General features: G+C 36.1%; 1 protein-coding gene across 1 annotated transcript in view; it reads right to left on the bottom strand.

Annotated features, from left to right (window-relative positions):
• The window catches only part of LOC148942515 (multiple inositol polyphosphate phosphatase 1-like), a 36,020-nt gene extending 19,730 nt beyond the window's left edge, over positions 1-16,290 (bottom strand). Inside the window, exon 1 of the mRNA XM_089102140.1 lies at positions 16,230-16,290. Within this exon, the coding sequence (XP_088958266.1) occupies positions 16,230-16,232 (3 nt within the window). The 5' untranslated portion in view covers positions 16,233-16,290. The remainder of the gene's footprint in view (positions 1-16,229) is intronic.
• Between the last annotated feature and the right edge of the window lie 4,881 nt (positions 16,291-21,171).

The following is a 21,171-nucleotide window of genomic DNA, read 5'->3' as shown; positions in this document are numbered from 1 at the left end:
TTCAGAATTGAGTTAACTTTTTTCTCTTCTTTAAGAAAATTCAGAAGAGAACTTGAACATTTTGCACTTCTTCGAGAAAACTCAGAATTAAAGTGATGCTCCTTATCTTCATGTCGAATATTAAAATCAATGTATAACTTTTTCTATCTTCAATGAAAAATTTGGAACAGAACTTTAAATTTTTCATCTCTGCAAAAAATCGAAGTGTGTTCTTTGGTAAAGTTGAGAAGAGAACTTGAACTTTTCTTCACTTCGTTGAGAAAATTTGGAACAGTATTTTAAATTTTTCATCTCTTTGAGAAAAATCTGAACTAAAGTGGAAAATGTTTATATTATTTGGAAAAATAGAATTGAATAAAAACTGATTTCTTTTTCATTGAGAAAATTCAGAAGAGAACTTGAACTTTTCTTCACTTCATTGAGAAAATTTAAAATTGAAATAGAACTGCTTATCTTTCGAGAAAATATTCACAGTTATGATATAGCTTTTTCTATCTACTATGGAAAAATTTAGAATTTGTAAAATTGGTTTAAGAAGCATATTAAGAAAAGAACTTGTTCTGAAATGCCTTTGAAAAGTATTGCTTGGTGTTGGAGCATTCAAAAAGCTGTAAAGTATAGTTGTGGGTGAAAAAGATAAGTACTTCAAGTTGGAAAATGGGTTTAGGAGGGACATTAAGAAAGTAACTTGCTCTGAAATGGTCTGAAAAGTATTTCTTGGTGTTGAGGTATCCAAAAAGCTGTAAAGTATAGATGTGGGTGAAAAAGATAAGTACTTCAAGTTGGAAAATGGGTTTAGGAGGGACATTAAGAAAGTAACTTGCTCTGAAATGGTCTTTGAAAAGTATTTCTTGGTGTTGAGGTATCCAAAAAGCTGTAAAGTATAGTTGTGGGTGAAAAAGATAAGTACTTCAAGTTGAAAAATGGGTTTAGGAGGGACATTAAGAAAGTAACTTGCTCTGAAATCGTCTTTGAAAAGTATTTCTTCGTGTTGAGGTATCCAAAAAGCTGTAAAGTATAGTTGTGAGTGAAAAAGATAAGTACTTCAAGTTGGAAAATGTGTTTAGGAGGGACATTAAGAAAGTAACTTGCCCTGAAATTGTCTTTGAAAGGTATTTCTTGGTGTTGAGGTAACCAAAAAGCTATAAAGTATAGTTGTGGGTGAAACAGATAAGTAATTCAAGTTTGAAAATGGGTTTAGGAGGGACATTAAGAAAGTAACTTGCTCTGAAATGGTCTTTTATAAGTATTTCGTGGTGCTGTGTTATCCAAAAGCTTTAAAGTATAGTTTTGTGTTAAATAGATAATTACTTCAAGTTGCAAAATGGGTTGAAGAGGAGCATTAAGAAAGTAAATTGCTCTGAAATGGTCTTTGAAAAGTATTTCTTGGTGTTGAGATACTCAAAAAGCTGTAAAGTATAGTTGTGGGTGAAAAAGATAAGCACTTCAAGTTGCAAAATGGGTTTAGGAGGAACATTAAGAAAGTAACTTGCTCTGAAAAGTTCTTTGAAAGGTATTTCTTGGTGTTGAGGTATCCAAAAAGCTGTAAAGTATAGTTGTGAGTGAAAAAGATAAGTACTTCGAGTTGGAATATGGGTTTAGGAGGGACATTAAGAATGTAACTTGCTCTGAAATGGTCTTTAAAAAATATTTCTTAATGTTGAGGTATCCAAAAAGCTGTAAAGTATAGTTGTGAGTGAAAAAGATAAGTACTTCAAGTTGGAAAATGGGTTTAGGAGGAACATTAAGAAAGTAACTTGCTCTGAAATGGTCTTTGAAAAGTATTTCTTGATGTTGAGGTATCGAAAAAGCTGTAAAATATAGTTGTGGGTGAAAAAGATAAGTACTTAAAGTAGGAAAATGGGTTTATGAGGGAAATTAAGAAAGTAACTTGCTCTGATATAATGTTTGAAAAGTTTTTCTTGGTGTTGAGGTTTCCAAAAGCTGTAAAGTATATATGTGGGTGAAAAAGATAAGTACTTCAAGTTGCAAAATGGGTTTAGGAGGGACATTAAGAAAGTAACTTGCTCTGAAATGGTCTTTGAAAAGTATTTCTTGGTGTTGGGACAATCAAAAAGCTGTAAAGTATAGTTGTGGCTGAAAAATATAAGTACTTCAAGTTGTAAAATGGGTCTAGTAGGTAAATTAAGAAAGTAACTTGCTCTGAAATGGTCTTTGAAATGTATTTCTTGGTGTTGAGCTAACCAAAAAGCTGTAAAGTATAGTTGTGAGTGAAAAAGATAAGTACTTCAATTTGGAAAATGGGTTTAGGAGGGACATTCAGAATGTAACTTCCTCTGAAATGGTGTTTGAAAAATATTTCTTGGTGTTGAGGTATCCAAAAAGCTGTATAGTATAGATCCGTGTGAAACAGATACGTAATTCGAGTTGTAAAATGGGTTTAGGAGGGACGAAAAGAAAGTAACTTGCTCTGAAATGGTCGTTGAAAAGTATTTCATTATGTTGAGGCATCCAAAAAGCTGTAAAGTATAGTTGTAGGTGAAATAGATAATTACTTCAAGTTGATAAATGGGTTTAGGAGGGACAGTAAGATAGTAACTTGCTCTGAAATGGTCTTTGAAAAGTATTTCTTGGTGTTGAGGTATCCAAAAAGCTGTAAAGTATAGTTGTGGGTGAAAAAGATAAGTACTTCATGTTGCAAATTGGGCTTTTGAGGGACCTTAAGAAAGGAACTTGCTCTGAAATGGTCTTTGAAAAGTATTTATTGGTGTTGATTTATCCAACAAGCTGTAAAGTATAGTTGTGAGTGAAAAAGATAAGTACTTCAAGTTGGAAACTGAGTTTAGGAGGGACAATAAGAAAGGATATTGCTCTTAAATGGTCTATTAAAAGTACGAGTAGGATTAGATGTATCAAAGAACCTGTAACCTATCCGTGTTATAGACAGGGATTCCAACTTTAAGTTGGAAATGATAGTAGGTGGGACAATCAGAATGGAATTTGCTCTGAAATTGTCTTTGAAAAGTATTTCTTGGCGAGATGGTAACCAAAAGCTGTAAAGTATAGTTGTGGGTGAAAAAGATACGTACTTCAAGTTGCAAATTGGGTTTAGGAGGTGCATTAAGAAAGTAACTTGCTCTGAAATGGTCTTTGAAAAGTATTTCTTGGTGTTGGGACACTCAAAAAGCTGTAAAGTATAGTTGTGGGTGAAAAAGATAAGTACTTCAGGTTGCAAAATGGGTTTAGGAGGAACATTAAGAAAGTAACTAGCTCTGAAAAGGTCTTTGAAATGTATTTCTGGGTGTTGAGGTATCCAAAAAGCTGTAAAGTGTAGTTGTGAGTTAAAAAGATAAGTACTTCAAGTTGGAAAATGGGTTTAGGAGGGACATTAAGAATGTAACTTGCTCTGAAATGGTCTTTGAAAAGTATTTCTTGGTGTTGAGTTATCCAAAAAGCTTTAAAGTATAGTTGTGTGTTAAAAATATAAGTACTTAAATTTTTAAATTGGGTTTATGAGGGAAATTAAGAATGTAACTTGCTGTAAATTGGTCTTTGAAATTTTTTTCTTTATGTTGATGTATCCAAAAAGATGGAATGTGTAGTTGAAGGAGGAAAGGATATGTAATTCCATTTGGAAAAATGATCTTGGGACGGACCTTAAGAAAGTAACTTGCTCTGAAATGGTCTTTGAAAAGTATTTCTTGGTGTTGAGGTATCCAAAAGCTGTAAAGTATAGGTGTGGGTGAAAAAGATAAGTACTTCAAGTTGCAAAATGGGTTTAGGAGGGACATTAAGAAAGTTACTTGCTCTGAAATGGTCTTTGAAAAGTATTTCTTGGTGTTGGGACACTCAAAAAGCTGTAAAGTATAGTTGTGGGTGAAAAATATAAGTACTTCAAGTTGAAAAAAGGGTTTAGGAGGGACATTAAGAATGTAACTTGCTCTGAAATGGTCTTTGAAAAGTATTTCTTGGTGTTGAGGTATCCAAAAAGCTGTAAAGTATAGTTGTGAGTGAAAAAGATAAGTACTTCAAGATGGAAAATGGGTTTAGGAGGGACATTAAGAATGTAAATTGCTCTGAAATGGTCTTTGAAATATATTTCTTGGTGTTGAGGTATCCAAAAAGCTGTAAAGTATAGTTGTGGGTGAAAACGATAAGTACTTCCATGTTTGAAAATGGGTTTAGGAGGAACATTAAGAAAGTAACTTGCTCTGAAATGGTCTTTGAAAAGTATTTCTTGATGTTGAGGTATCCAAAATGCTGTAAAGTATAGTTGTGGGTGAAAAACATAAGTACTTCAAGTTGGAAAATGGGTGTAGGAGGGACATTAAGAAAGTAACTTGCTCTGAAATGGACTTTGAAAAGTATTTCTTTATGTTGAGGCATCCAAAAAGCTGTAAAGTATAGTTGTGGGTGAAAAAGAAAAGTACTTCCTTTTGGAAAAAGGGTATAGGAGGGATTTTAAGAATTTATCTTGTTCTGTAATGGTGTTTGTAAAGTATTTCTTGGTGTTGATATATCCAAAATGCTGTCAAGTATAGTTGTGGGTGAAAAAGATAAGTACTTCAAGTTGCAAAATGGGTTTAGGAGGGATATTAAGAAAGTAACTTGCTCTGAACCCGTCTTTGAAAAGTATTTCTTGGTGTTGAGGTATCCAACAAGCTGTAAAGTATAGTTGTGAGTGAAAAAGATATGTACTTCAAGTTGAAAAATGGGTTTAGGAGGGACATTAAGAAAGTAACTTGCTTGTCTTAGTCGATTACGTCATTCTATGCCCATAAATGAATTCCCGTCATGACCTTCTGATAGGGTTCTACCGATTATGTAATCAATTTCTCAGAAATCCATTTGTCCTAGTTGATTACGTCATTCTATAACCATAAATGAATTCCCGTCAGGACCTCCTGATAGGGTTATACCGATTATGTAATCAATTTCTCAGAAATCCAATTGTCTTAGTCGATTACGTCATTCTATGCCCATAAATGAATTCCCGTCATGACCTTCTTATAGGGTTCTACCGATTATGCAATCAATTTCTCAGAAATCCATTTGTCCTAGTTGATTACGTCATTCTATGCCCATAAATGTATTCCCGTCATGACCTTCTGAGAGGGTTCTACCGATTATTTAATCAATTTCTCAGAAATCCATTTGTCTTAGTGGATTACGTCATTCTATGCCCATAAATGGATTCCCGTCACGAGCTCCTTATAGGGTTCTACCGATTATGTAATCAATTTCTCAGGAATTCTCTCCCTTCGATTACGTAAACCATATATCTCTTCCCCATCGTTACCTTAGAAACAATAAATTAATTCTCCTTTCTTATATCAGTAATTCCCCGTAAAAACAACAATGAATTCCCCTTTCGTGAATCAATAACTCTCCTAAGAAACAAAAAAATAATTCCCCTTTCTTGAATCAATAATTCCCCTTAAAAAAACAAATTAATTCCCCTTTCGTGACATATCAATCAATCTTGACATCACCTGTCAGACATTATTAAACTTCGCCTGGAAACAATTTGATTAATGATTGCCAGTACCTGTCAGACATTATTAAACTTTGCCCGGAAACAATTTGATTAATGACTGACTTTAGGTCATTGACCCCATTAACCACGTGTTCTCCCTAATGACTCTATGCCCATATTTGGTGTGGGGTTCGGATCAATAGGGTCATTACTACTCTGGTGTTAGCCGTGCCAGTAACTAACATCCAAAACGGACAGCACGATAAGATCACCGTTGGTAAATTATTTATCTTACTAGAGGTAGGCGAATATTTTGATCTTAATTTTAATCTGAATTTAGTATGGGGCGTCATCTTGATTGCCATCTCGATCACTGGAAGCTCGATTGCCCAGGTTACCATGGACATTTTGTCACATAATTTTAACCAGGTGTTAGTAGCCATTCTAGAAAATGGAAAGAAACTTGACTTGGTGAATGATAAGCTAACAGTGCTAGCCGTCTGTGTTTCCAAATTAGATGTGTCCCAGCTGGAACAATGTACTAAAGTTACTAGCCTTGGAATTCAAATTGCATTTCTAACAAATGAAAATATGTTACTGAAATCGCAAATATCCATCCTTGTGGCTAAAACCCATTCACATGCAGTTTTAGATTTATTGAATAGGGCTTCTAAACTAGAAATTGAACAGAGGGGTAAAATATATTTGTTTCGAATGCAGCCTGTGAAAACGAAAAGGCTGCTACCTATTTATTTCATGATATAGTTACAATTGGGCTTGAACAGCCTACAGTGCCACCATTTAAAGTTATCCAGTGTAAAAAGGATGCCAGATTTTTTAAAGTTGAATTTGGTGACAAGGAAACAAAAATAGGCCTATTACACAGTACAAATAAACTAAAAAAATAAGGTTATTGGTCCATTCAAAGAATTGTCTCTAAGTGATGATGGACAATGGGATGAATAACACAATCTTTCAGCAGCAGCCTCTTCTGCAATCTTCAGCCAGTCCTTATCCCAACAATGTCTGTGTTGACGGAAGCCACCCCAAGGATCCAGGTCATTCTTGAAGGTCTGCAAGAGATTCTTTCTTTGGCCACCTGGTCTCCATTTCCAAGTTGGAAGGGGGTCACAGGTGAGGACATCGCGGGATATAGTTCCAGCTGGCCATCATAGTGTGTGCCCCAGGAATTTCAGTCGTTGGTGTTTTATGATTACTGTGAGGGGGGGCCTTCTGGGCACAACGCCTTTGAACCTCAGCATTTGAGATATGAAACTATCTGCTGATCAGTTGCATGTCTCATACAGTAATGGTCGAATACTTCTAGTGTTAATGTTTCTTTGGCCTTTAAAGCCCAAGTTTCACAGGTGTACAGCAGGATCAATCAAATAGTTGCCTTGAAGACATTCACAGAACTTGCTAGACCGGTTACTAGACAAGATTATAGCAAGCATAGTCAAAGAGGTCAATACAGGTGAAAGAATTGAGTGTTTTTTTGTATGAATGTAACCAATTGAGAGAGAATTTTATCATCATTGAAAGGCTATGAAGAAGTTTGTAGTAATAATAATCGATCAAGTGTTTGTTTACCCTTGTGCATGGTTATACTGTATGTTTTCTGCTGATTATACTGATTTCTGTTTCTGTTTGCCTTTATCTAAATGTTGTGTCTTTTTTTTTCTTTGATGTCCTTTTGTATTTTTCATTAATTATTTTGTTGTTATCTCACATTACAAGAGCTGAGAGCGTGTATTTACTTGTGCATAGTATTTGCCCTATTTGACACCACAGACCATTTAGTTCTTTATTAGATAGTGGATAGAGAACTTGTTCTTCCCCCAGGGGCTCATAGCATAGTGGATTTAGAAAATCAGAGGATAAATTTTTATGATTATTTTAATGAAAGTATTAAAAGAAATTTGGATTTTATAGTTCTGGTTTCTGAACCCCCTGAAGATACTAAATTTATATTTAGTTATGACTTTAATTATCTAGGGTGCCAACATGGTAGATCACAGGGTTTTAGGATTTTTCATTTGAATTGCCAATGCCTTAATACAACTTTTGATTTTCTAATTAATTTAGCTAATCTTAAATAAAATCTCAAATAGGGATAAAGTCTTTCTAATAGACAATGATAAATTTCAGAAACAGTGACACAATTCACAAAAATACTAGACATTTTGGTCACATATGCAGTGACTGTCATCAGTAGTAAAACTTCAGTAAAACCAGTAGTTTTACAACTGATGACGGTCACTGCATATGAGACCAAAATATCTAGTATTTTTGGGAATTTTATCACTGTTTGTGAAATCTATCTCTGTCTATTAAAAGAACTTTATCCCTATTAGAACTTTTATTTATTGTCATGGAAAGGCAGCGTGGTCTCTGAAATTAAGAAGCTAATCGTATTTTTTTTCCATGGCCTTGCTTCTTCTTCTTCTATTTCAGCAGGCGGGATTTCCAGTCAAGACTATTCAGCCCTTTTCCTTTTGCTTCACTCTGTGAGCTGAACAGAGCTACTGACTTGGTTGCCTCTTATTTATTGGATATCCTCAGATTTCTTTCAGTAAATCTTTTGACTCTAGGAGTTGAAATATAAGAAGATAGATATTGACTTCTGTGCTCTGTGTGCAGGTATAGTCAGCTTGACTCTTGGCTGATAGTGAGATTTTGTGGTGTTTGAAGCACTTTAACAGTTTACAATGCAAGATATACTGTGGAGACATCGGTATATTACATTCAAATAGATAATGGTCAATTGTTTCATTATTGATATTACAATACCTGCAAAGAGGGGAAGAGGAAACTGAGCCGCTAGAATTAGCGAACTGATAGGAAAATGCCAAGAAATTTAGTCCATTTGAACCAGATCGAATTCTATGATAAATTTTAAAAAAGACATTATTGGGAAAGGGAGATAGCAGTGGATTATTCTTATTAAGCGTAACATTCGATAGTCTCCAGCGGTAAATATCTTTAATAGAGATTGGTCTCCCACTTGGTTGGTCAATATTTATAGCATTTTTTGCTATTTCATCTGCCTGATGATTACCACTTATACCTGAGTGGCTAGGAACATACTGAAGATAAGTTCTTATACCTCTTGAAGCAAGATTATCAATAATTATAAGACAATGATAAGTGTCAAGGCTTGACAAAGAGTCAGAATAAACTATAATATTTGTAAATATAGCAATTAAGTGCTGATTATTCATAATGTGCTCTAATATCATGATTGTGGCATTTAACTCTGCAGACTCTATAAACACATTTTCATACATTCTCTCACCCATTGCCATATTCAGGTGAGGGACGCAAGCTCCACTTGCCACCTTCTCATTCAATTTGGACCCATCAACAAAAATTTGGAAGTGGTTTTTATATGTGATTGTACTAAATCCAGCAAACGTTTTCTAGATGAAAGCAATGGGGGTGAATTCTTTAGTCCACTTTTAGAAATCAGTATTTATTATGGGAATTGACCAACTCCATAGAGGGGATTGGCGGAAAGTAGGTAGACTTTGCTGGCATGGGGAACTTCTTCTGAGTATTGGCATACTCATTTGCAATGCCTCTACACATGGCTGGGTTTCTTAACCAATTACGCAGGGTGTGTGAGTTATGTGCTTCAATTTTTGGAAGATACTTTATCAAGAGAAAGCTACGTCTTTCCTTTATTGTTGTTAATCCACTCTCTGTAAGCAGAAACTTAGTGCTTGTGGGTTTCCTAAGGCCAAATATGAGACGGATTATATCGTTTTGTGTTGTTTCATTTTTTTTTTGCATCTGGGTCTTTGCAAACGCACCATAAACAATGAGCCCATAGTCAATATGGGGTCTTATATGTAACTTATAAAACTGGAGTAAGGTTTTCTCCTTACAACCTCAGGGTGTAGAAAGAAGTCTTTTTAATATACTTGTTTTTCTACGGCATCTTTTTTATTGTGTTTGAAATGTAGAGGTAGAAGCTAAGTTTTTGGTCAAGCATGAGACCAAGGTAATTCATATGATTATCATCAGGAATAGTTGTTCCATTTAGAGTTAATCTTGCATTAACATAATTTCGCTTGTGGCGAAATTGGATTATTTTCGACTTGGTGGGTGCAATGGGTAAATCTGAATATTGTGAAAATTTTTCGAATTGTAAAAGTGACTTCTGCAGCTTTGACTGTGCGATCTCAATGGTATTGCCAGTTGACCATAGTACCAGATCATCAGCATATTGTAGATTTGTGTGGGGGAGGTTCATGTCCCAGAGATAGAGGGCAAGAGGAGCCAGCTTAGGACTGTAGAAGACCTTTGGTTATTGTTTTTTGGGGTGAAGAGGCTGAACCAACACACACAATGAATCTTCGATTTTCTATGAAAGGTTTTATAAAAGATACTAGCATGGGGGGTAGTCCAAGGTTTGCAATTTTAGTTAAAAGGAATTGGTGGTTCACATTGTCATATGCCCCTTCAAAATCTAGGAAAGCTGCAACTATTTTTTTGAGAATGATTCATTATTCCATTTGTTAACAATCTGAAAGCATCTGTTGAGGAGTGGTGTTTCCTGAAACCAGTTTGAGTGTGAGGTATCATATTATTTTTCCCAACAAACCAGAGGAGTCGATGATAGATCATTTTCTCCATTATTTTTCCCATCACAGGAGTAATCATTATAGGCCTATAAGACTCAGGGTTATATTTGGGTTTATTTTCCTTTAAAATTGACAGGAGAGATGAAAATTTCCAGATATTGGGGGAATGTAGATGAAGCCCAAGCATGATTATAACAATTTAGGAGTTCCTGTTTATATGAAGGGGTGAGATTCTTTATCCATATAGGGTGTATGTTGTCATAGCTGCTGGTAGCCTTGGCCCTAATATGACGGATTGTATTATTCATTTCATGGATTGAAAATGGACTGGTTATGTACTCGGACCCTGGGCGAGATTGATAAATTGGATTTATAACAATTGGGGAAGTGTTGCTGCAATTATTTGACGTAAGCTTATAAACAAAAAGAGTTGCAAATAGCTTTGACTTTTCATGATCATTGTCATAATTGGTATTATTATGTATTAGCTCATACTGGAGCGGGTTGGGGGGAGTTTTTTTTCCCACAGATGTGGCTTATGAGTTTATGTATAATTGGTTCACGTGTTTCTCTGGAGAGATTATGTGTAAAATTATTCCAGTAATTATATTTAGCATTTATTATAGTCCTTTTTAGATTAGATTCTGCTCGTAATTTCCTTAAATATGTAGCAGGAGATGGTTTCTTAGGAATGTTCTCCTAGCTGCCTTTTTTGTTCTCCAGTTATTTTGGCACTCATTCGTCCACCATGATTTGGGAGTGTATTTGGGGATTGTTTTTATGGGTGTCGTTTTGGGGACAGCATGATTAGCTGTATTTATTAGTATGGATGCCAAAACTTCAGCATGTGTGTCAGCTGTTGCATTTGAGATGCATGATTTTGGGTGAAAGTTGTAATTTCATCATTAAGCTTATTTTGGAACGTAGTCTAATTTGCTTTATTGGTAACATATTTGGAGGTATGTGGCAGAGATTCAGCAGGTTTATTTAGAGAAGAAACTATGGCAAAGTGGTCTGTGCAGAGGTTATCAATTTTATTTATATAAATTTTATTTAAAATATTTACTGATACAATTTGTAGATCGATTGTAGAGAAACTGCCACTTTTGGGGTTGAAATATGTATTTAGATTTGGAGGGCTAGCAACTGCTAATTCAGTATTATTTGAAATCAAACACTTAATAAACTTACCAGCTTTATTTGCTGGTTTATCCCCCCACAAAAGGCTGTGGGCATTAAAATCTCCACAAATAATAATATTTTTTAACATATTAGAATTACTTATATAACTGAAGAAATCCATGGCATCTGTAGTTTGGCCATTAGGGTTATAAAAGCTTATTATGTAAGTTTTGGTATTATTCAGCCAAACATTGATACCAATTGTATCAACATCATTTACAAAATCTGGAAAGTTGATGCCACAAAATTTTATATTATTATTAATTACTAGAGCTATGCCACCTCCTTTTCTCTCTGGTGATCTATCCTTTCAAAGACTTAATTTACTGATTTTGGGTCAAATGAGTTTCCTGGAGGCAAGCGTTATTAATGGATTTATTATCCATAAAAGATATTAGTTCATTCAACATATTTTATTAAAGTTATCTTATGGTCTACTTGAGTTTTGATTGATATGGGGTTGGGTGTTGAGGTGTTTTTCATATGTCTCTTTATAAATATTAATCTTAATTAAAAGTAAATAACGATCTTTTTTGCTTGAATGATAATATGGCTAGTTCTGTAGGTGTTTTCAAATTCAGCTATTAGTTTTGTTTTCTCTGATTGCTGTATATTCATGGCCTGATCTGCATTACAGTTAGAATGAATAGGCATATATTTGGAGTTGGCATGTTTGGTTGTACATCTGGCTTGTCAGTTAAGGGATTAATTCCTGGTAGTGTTTCTGGTTTGTTTCTTCTTTGGAGGGGGGCAGGGGCAGGCAGTCTTCATCTCAATGGATGAGGAGGCTTGTTGGTTTGGTGATTCTTTCTGATAGGGATGTGAGCTAGGGGCTTAGATGATGGAGTTTTGTGGGGGGTGCTTGTTGCATTGGGAGGGTTTGACTTGGGAGTTATGGTAGATTTCATTACAGGTATTATTTGGTGTGGTTGGGCAGCATTTGCTGCCATAGCTGCAAAAGGGTGTGGAGTGGCCTTCTCTGTTGCTATTTGGAGTGTTAGTGCTCTTTTTCTATATGCAGGGCACAGTAATTTATTGGTAGACTCATGTGAGCCTTTGCATTTTATACATGTAGCCTGGGTGTTGTTACAAGTTGTCAATTCTTTAGGATGGGGGCCTTTACAATTACTACAGGCTTGGAGAATTTCGCTGCATCTACTTGTTGTGTGTCCCAGTTTCAGACACTTCTGGCACTGGATAGGCTTTGGCCTGTACACCTTGTGTGGTTTGATTTGCCCAAAAAGGAATAACTTTTCTGGAATATTAATTTTTTCTTTCAGTGCAAATAAGAAATATTTGCTTGTTTTTAGGGCATTAGAGTCAGGTTTACCCAGTGAGGTGACATCTTCAACTGGGATTGTGTTGCCAGCTCTATCAGAGAGCCCTTCTTTTAACTCCTGAATAGGTATTTCTGGGGGGATATTGTACACTACTATTTTTGTTAGTGATTGGTTTGGGTTCCATGTAGTAGAGCTAATTGTGATAGTCATCAGAGTTTGGTGGTTGATTATTATATCTGCTGATTTCTGATCTTTGACTTCGATAAACGAAGATTAATGACGGTTAATGTTTACAGAGAGAATTGATTTTAACAATTCGACAAGTGCAACCCTGAGTGTATTAATATCTGGCTTCTCCAAGGGGGTATTAGGAAAATATTTGATGTAAATTCCTTAGTTTTGAGAAGGAAAAGCTTGGACAGGAGGAGGGGAAATACTTTTGATTGGGGAGAATTTTTTTCCTTTTTTTTTTTGGAGCTGCTAGAAAGGACCTCTTGAAATCCATTTTCATTGATAGTGACATTAGCCTCAACACTAATCATTGTCCTGTTCTCTGAATTTGAACTATCATATGAGCTTTGAGATAGTGTGCTTGACCAGCCTGGGTGTTTTCATCTTTTTAGGGATTTTATGGGGTAGGGTCTGGGGGGACCTTGGGAGATGTTCTTAGAATTGCCATTGCCTATTTGAACGAGCTTAGATACAAAAGAAAATTACAATACCAGACTGTCTGCACTCTTGTGAAGAGAAAACTTCACCATCCACAAGAAACCCACCACACTGTGGTCCAGAGGAGGGTTTTGAGCACAATTGGTTGGGTTTGCTGCTGATTAATTGGGAATAATATACCACAAGAAATTTTATTATAAATTTCTTAAAGTGTTGTTGCTGCTGCCCTCATCAAACTTACACTATCTTTTAATATATGTATAGAATACAAATAAGAAATAATGCTGTAGCTTCAAAAGTGCATCAGACATTACCAAAGTGCTTCTTGATGGAGACTTCTTGCTTTGATGGAGACTTGGCTGGGTGATCATAACTCTGCTCTTCTGGATATACTGGGGTATATTTTGCTTATACAGAACTGAGAGCTACGTCAGCAGAGGGGTCTTGCAGCATATGTATGTGAAAATCCATGATGATCTGGGCAAATATAATGAAATGGTGCATGAACACTAGTTCTACAAGCTAGATTAAACAATGTTGATGCTTATTTAGTCTTTGTGTACAGATCTCCCTCTGGCTCTATTCAAGAATTCATTGATAATTTTCATGAACAGCTGGCAAAAGTGCAATTTAGCAATTAGCCTTGTTTCATTCTAGGTGATTTCAACATCAACATGCTAGATATCAAGTCTTTGGGGACTTCCCAACTTTTAAATATATGTCTTTCTTATGGCTTAATCCCTACAGTTAACATTCCAACTAGATTTTCTAGGACTTCTGCAAAGCTTTTGGACAATATATTTTCAAATGTACCTTTTAGATCTCCAGTGGTTTTTGTAAATGTTGAATCTGACCACTTTGGTGTTTTTGCTGAATTTGAGGCATTTACTTGTAAGTGAGAAATTTCTGACTTGAGTAAAAGGGCTGTAGTTCTTGATCAAAATGCCCCCTTAAAACTAAATAATAATTTGGTTCATATTGATTGGATGTCCCTGCTTGGAGAGGAAAATGATGCAAATATTAAATTTGTGTTTTTTTATGGTAAGCTATTGGAAAAGGCTAATAAAGTGGGAGTTGTTAAGAATAAGGGCAAAACATATTGGGAAGAAGCCATGGATAACACTGGATCAACCTACACAACCTTACAAGCTTTAAAATTTACAGATGAGAATAAAGAACAATACTGCGTTTTTTGTAATGGTTTGACTAATCTTCTCTGAGTGGCAAAAAAAAGGTACTTTAGCATGAAATTTGGTATAGCATATAGCATATACAAAGGTATTTTAGCATGGTATAGCATACATGGTGTGGTTTCCCACAGGGATATGTTATTGGCCTTATTTCTCTTCCTTTTGTTCATTAATGATATGCCTAATTGTGTCCATAGTTGTTGTTTTAGTGTTAGTGATATGACTAAAAGTCTCCAGAATGAAACTGTGTCATTATTTGTGGGTGACACTGTGGCTATCAGCACTGCAAAGACAGAAGAATTACTCCTGACATCGATGAAAGATAATGTGGATAGGTTACATTCCTGGTTGAAAGTAAGTAGGCTTAAGATTAATCTTGGTAAATCAAATTTTATCATTTTTTCCCAATCTCCTGTTTTTTATCCTTGGATTCATTCAAGTGCCATGCACAGTCTGTGAGTAAAATTTTGTGTTGAAACCTAGGAATAATGAGAAAACTTAGGCATCTTTTCTTGACATATGTCCTATGCCTCCTTTATTTTCCCCTTGTCCATCCATATATTCTGTATTGTAGTAGCATTTAGCTTGGAACATTTGCTTCTATTGTCTGGCCTGTACAAATTCTTCAGAATAACAATGTTCATTTGTTGGTTGGTCTGCAACCCTGGGATCCAGTACAGAACAACTACAGGCAAATAAGGATACTATCAGCTCCTGGACTGCAAGAGCTTTATACACTTTTGTTTATTTTTAGACTTCAACATGATACAAATCTTTCATGTTTTGACAGTTTAGATAATTTGAGATCCATGATCCACAATTATGACACTCAATTCTTTGGAGAGATTAATACTCTATTGATTGTTTTGACCTGGTCAATGCTTTCTGTGCTTCATAGGAAGATTAGAAATTGGAATCATCTACATGAGAGTTTTAAAAATAATAGTGACATTTCTATGTTTAAGAGTGCAATTAAAGAAATCCTTTTTAGTAAGTATGAATTCTAGTTCTTTTGTTGCTTGTATTTTTGGTGGGTCAGGGGGCAAACAAATAAATATTTGAGTAGCTTATTATGGCCCCTTGGGGATTGACCTTAACAGTAATGTTGAGTTAGCTTTGTTTTGTTGTAAGGTTTGTGATGCTGAATAGGGTGTACAATTTGTCTTAGTTTTTTTTCAGAATTTATTTAGTCCTGTATTATTTTCTAATGTATTTTTGCCATCCCCTCAGACATATTTTTCTACTTCTTGGGGTGGCTGTTATACTGACATTGTTTCTTTTTTGTTTATTAATTTTATCTCTCTGCATGCACTTTGAAAATTGACTATAGTAGTCAACAGGAGTAAAATTCTAGTTTGGCTACTATTTGCTATCTTGGAGAGGGGTTAGGTTAGGAAAAGGAAACTTTCAGTTATGAATTCAGGGCCAAAAAACCACTCTGAGAAGGTATTACAAGCTTCTATGTAAACCCTGTTCTGATTTCAAAGTCTTAGAAATTAGCCTACTTGACAGGCATATAGCCTAACTATTAAAATTTTGAGAATTTTAGAAAGGGCAAACCAAGGACTGAGAGGGGTAGTTGCCTCCTCAGTCTCATAGAAAAATATGCCCCTGAATACTTTCCCAAGGTAGCCTATACTTTGGTCTTTAGACATATCCCTGAAAGTTTCATTGACCTAACCTAACCCCTTTCCAAGATGGCAAAAAGTGGCTAAAGTAGATTTTCACCATCATCAAACTTTTATTTATGTGGTGCAATTATAAAACTGGCATAGCTTAGCCTATTGGAAATATACAAACAAGAAGTCACTAGGCTATACTAAAATTCTATAAGATTCTGGGTAAATTTTAAATTATTGTCCGAAGTTAAAGTAGATTTCTTTACCATTTCAACTAAATTTGTTCCATCAGCCTCTGAAAATTTTGTGACTTATTTGATTAGAAATTTTGCTATCAAATGTCAGTGTTGCGACTCGACCGATACAAAAAAGCAGTGCCGCTCCATGAAATAAGCGGTGTTTTTGCGGTATCCTTTCTACAAAAACGTGGTATAATTTATAGTATACTTTGACACCCGTAATGGAAACACGTCGCCACTAAATTCAACAAAAAACTTACTTTTAAAAAGCAATTAATTCCTTGCTACTTTTCAAGCAAATGGATACTGTTCTTTATTTATTTTTTTTTATTGTGGATTTTGCAATAGACTTTGAACAAGAAAGGTAGAATAAATTGAAAAGAGACATCCCCCAGATATCCACCCCATATAAAAAAGGGAAAATTATTCCCCAATGATAAATCCATATCTTTTTCCCACTTTCTGGGACTCTCACCCGTTCTTCATCACTAATAGCTCGTCCAGACCATCCGTTCTCTAGAAAAATGAAAGCAGGATAATCTACTCTTTTTTTTTTTAAACTAAATTAAAAATTTATTTATCAATATTCGTTTCATTTTCGGTACTTTCTCCAGAAATACTGTGTATACTGTCGTTTTTGTCCCATTTTTCTATTTTTGTATCCTCTCATATACCGACCTTGAAAACGAAAAAGAGAGATAAATGTGCCAGTCTACATTTCCAGTCTTCCGCCACATTTTTTTTTTTTTTTTTTTTTAATAAAGTTTACAGTTTGACGCACTCCAAAAGACGATAATAATAGATTTAAAATTTTATACTGGCTCAGCAAATATGTCAAACGAAATTCTCGAACCAGATGCTCATTTTTCCCCCTTTTTAATTTTAGACGCTTTGCGCTACAGAAGCAGTTTTTACACAACTTACTTCCATAAAATATATTTCAAAAAAATTAATTTATAGAACAATAAAATTCCTAGTGATGTTCTTCTAAAATTTTCAACTTTTCGAGAGGGCATATTATTTACTTGCTTTAAAAAAATATCAGCGTGATTTGGTTTTTAATTTGTCAGCATATTTTTATTCCTTCTGTCGCTCCAAAGCAAAACAGGTGGTGACACCATTGTCTATATAAGTGCCCAAGGCTTAATTGTTTGAAACTTTTTCTCTTGACCCCCCTCCCCCCTTTCGTTGCCGCAGACTCCATCACCAGGACAAACCCTAGTTAAAATGACTGATCATAGGCAGCCCAATCGCAGTGCCGAAGTAAATAACGATGTTATTTATCTTTACGAACGAATTCCAGGGCAATTCGTAACGAAGGAGTTGTCGTAGAAACTTGAAAAGGTCTCATTTGATTGGAAACTGGAATGGCTAGTGCCCTTTTTAATAGTTTAAAGTGATTGGAAGGCAACTAACACCCCTTCAATGCCCACCATTTCCCCAAACACATCCAATCAAAATTTTGAGATAGACATTTTGTTCAGCGTATGTTTTTAAGGAAGACACTCCCCCACAGCCCTAGGGGCAAGGGTCGTAAGTTATGCCCTGGGGACATATAAGGTTATCATGGAAGACTTTGTCGTAGAAACTTCATAAGGGGCCCATTTGATAAGAAATTCAATGGGCTAGTGCCCTTTTTAATGGTCGAAAGTGGCTGGAGGGCAACTAACACTTCTCTCAGACCCACCTTTTCCCCAAACACATCCAAGGGCAAGGGTTGTAACTTATGCCCTGGGGTATGTAAGGTTTTTCTTATAGAAAGCGTTGCCGTAGAAACGTCAAAAAGGGCTCATTTGATTGGAAACTGAAATGGCTAGTGCCCTTTTTAATAGTCGAAAGCGACTGGAAAGCAACTAACGCCCCTTTCACGCCCACTATTTATCCAAACACATACAATCAAAATTTTAAGATAGCCATTTCTTTCAAAGTAGTTGAAAGGTTGGGAAATTATATCTTTGAGGATGATACTCCCTCCACAGCCCTCAGGGTAAGGGTTGTAGGCTATGCCCTGGGGGCAAATAAGGTTTTTATTGAAGGTTTTGTCGTAGAAACTTGGAAAAGGGCTAATTCGATTGGAAATTCAAAGGGCTAGTGCCCTTTTTAATAGTAGAAAGTGATTGGAGGATAACTAACCCCTTTATCATGCCGACCTTTCCCCCAAACAAATCCAATAAAATTTTTTAGATAGCCATTTTGTTTAAAATAGTAAAACATTTTTGAAATTAGGTCTTTGAGGATGATAACCCCCTCAGAGCCCTTCGGGCAAGGGTGTTAAGTTATGTCCTGGGAACAAATAAGGTTTTTATAGATAGTGATGTCGTAGAAACTTCAAAAAGGGCTCTTTCGATTGGAAATTAGAAGGGCTTGCACCTTTTTAATGATCGAAAGTGATTTGAGGATAACTAACACCCCTCTCACACCTCCATTTCCCCAAAAACATCTAATCAAATTTTGATATAGCCATTTTGTTCGATGTAGTTAGAAAGTCTGAAAATTATGTTTTTTAGGATGACACTCCCCCCACAGGGCACGGATTGTAAGTTATGCCCCGGGGGCATATAAGGCTTTTTTTTATCGAAAGTGTTGTCGTAGAAACTTCAAAAGGGAATCATTCGATTGGAAATTGAAACGACTAGTGCCCTGTTGAATAGTAGAAAGTGATTGGAGGGCAAGTTACCCCCCTCTATCACCCATCATTCCCCCAAACACATCCAATCAAAATTTTGAGATAGCCATTTTGTTCAATGTAGTTGAAAGGTCTGGAAATTATGTCTTTGAGGATGATAACCCACTTACAGCCCTCAGGGCAAGGGTTGTAAGTTATGTCCTGGGGTATATAAGGTTTTTACAGAAAGTGTTGTCGTAGAAGCTTCAAAAAGGGCTCATTCGATTGGAAATTGAAAGGGCTAGTTCCCTTTTTAATATTTGGAGTGATTGAAGGGCAGCTAATCTCCCTCTCCCGCCCAACATTTCCCCAAAAACACCCAATCAAAATTTCGAGATTGCAATTTTGTTCAACGTAGTTGAAAGTTCTGGAAATTAGGTCTTTGAGGATAACAACCCCCCCCCCCCCCACCCGGCCCTATGGGCAATGGTTGCAAGTTATGCCCCGGGGGGCATATAAAGCTTTTATTGAAAGTGTTGTCGTAGAAACTTCAAAAGGGGTCATGCGATTGGAAATTGAAAGGGCTAGTGCCTTTTTTGGTAGTTGAGAGTGATTGGAGAGCAACTAACGCCCCTCTCACTCCCATCATTTTCCCAAACACATCCAAGCAAAATTTAGAGATAGCCGAATCGTTCAGATTGGTTGAAAATTTTGAAAATTACATCCTTTAGGATGACGACCCCCTCACAGTCCTAAGGGCAAGGGTTGTAATGTTCGTCCTGTAGGAAGATAAGGTGTTTATAGAAAGTGTTATCGTAGAAAATGAAAAAGGGCTCGTTCGATTGGAAATTGAAAGGGCTAGTGCCCTTTTTAATAGTAGAATGTGATTGGAAGGCTTGACATTATCACAGACAGCCCGATAGCGCTGCCTAAGTAAAGAACGATGTGGGGACAATGTATTATTTATTTTTCTTTTTCTTCTTCATACCCGGGTACTTCGTATCGAAGGAGTTGTCGTAGAAACTTCGAAAAGGGATCATTCGATTGGAAATTGGTGGGACTAGTGCTCTTTTTAATAGTCGAAAGTGACTGGAAGGTAACTAGCCCCCCCCCACGCCCATCATTCACCCAAACACTTCGAATCAAAATTTTGAGATAGCCATTTTGTTCAGCGTAGTTGATTTCCAGATAGAAAATATGTTTTTGAGGAGGACAATCCCCTACAACCCTCGGGGCAAGGGTTTTTAGTTATGCCCTGAGGGCATATAAGCTTCTTATAGAAGGCACTATCGTAGAAACTACAAAAAAGGCTCATTCGGTTGGAAATTCAAAGGGCTAGTGCCCTTTTTAATATTCGAAAGTGATTGGAGGGCAACTAGCCCCCCCCCCCCTACGCCCATCATTCCCCAAAACACATCCAATCAAAATTTTATTGGCTTGTGCCCTTTTTAATAGTCGAAAGTGATTGGAAGGCAACTAACACACCTTCAACGCCCACCATTTCCTGAAATACATCCAATCAAAATTTTGAGATAACCATTTTGTTCAGCGTAGTTGATTTCAAGATAGAAATTATGTTTTTAAGGAGGAGAATCCCCCACAGCCTTCAGGGCAAGGTTGTAAGTTATGCCCTGGGGGCATATAAGGTTTTTTATAGAAGGTGTTGTCATAGAAACTTCAAAAAAGGCTCATTCGAATGGAATTTCAAAGGGCTAGTGACCTTTTCAATAGTCAAAAGTGATTGGAGGGCAACTAGCTCCCCCCACTCTGATAATTGCCCCAAACACATCCACTCAAAATTTTGAGATAGCCATTTTGTTCAGCGTAGTTGATTTCCAGATAGAAAATATTTTTTGGAGAAGGACACTCCCCCACAGCCTTAAGAGGAAGTGTTGTAAGTTATGCCCTGGGGGCATATAAGGTTTGTATAGAAGTCGTTGTCGTAGAAACTTCAAAAAAGGCTCATTCGGTTGGAAATTCAAAGGGCTAGTACCCTTTTCAATAGTCGAAAGTGATTGGAGGGCAACTAACCCCCCTCTCACCCCCACTTTTTCCCCAAACACATCCAATCAAACTTTTGAGATAGCCATTTTATTCAACGTAGTTTTAAGTTCTGTAAATTAGGTCTTTGAGGGTGACAACCCACTTACAGCCCTCAGGACAAGGGTTGTAAGTTAAAAAAAAAGGCTCATTCGATTACAAATTGAAATGACTAGTACCCTTTTTAATAGTCGAAAGTAATTGGTAGGCAACTAACACCCCACCAACGCCCACCATTTCCCCAAACACAACCAATCAAAATTTTGGGATAGCCATTTTGTTCCACGCAGTTAAAGTTCAGGAAATTATACTTTTGAGAAGGAC

Source organism: Artemia sp. Qi Xiang Cuo, chromosome 16 (genome assembly GCF_049724085.1).
Source record: "Artemia sp. Qi Xiang Cuo chromosome 16, ASM4972408v1, whole genome shotgun sequence".
NCBI lineage: Eukaryota > Metazoa > Arthropoda > Branchiopoda > Anostraca > Artemiidae > Artemia > Artemia sp. Qi Xiang Cuo.
The sequence above is the reverse complement of the archived record's forward strand: the minus strand, read 5'-3'. Positions and strand labels throughout refer to the sequence as shown.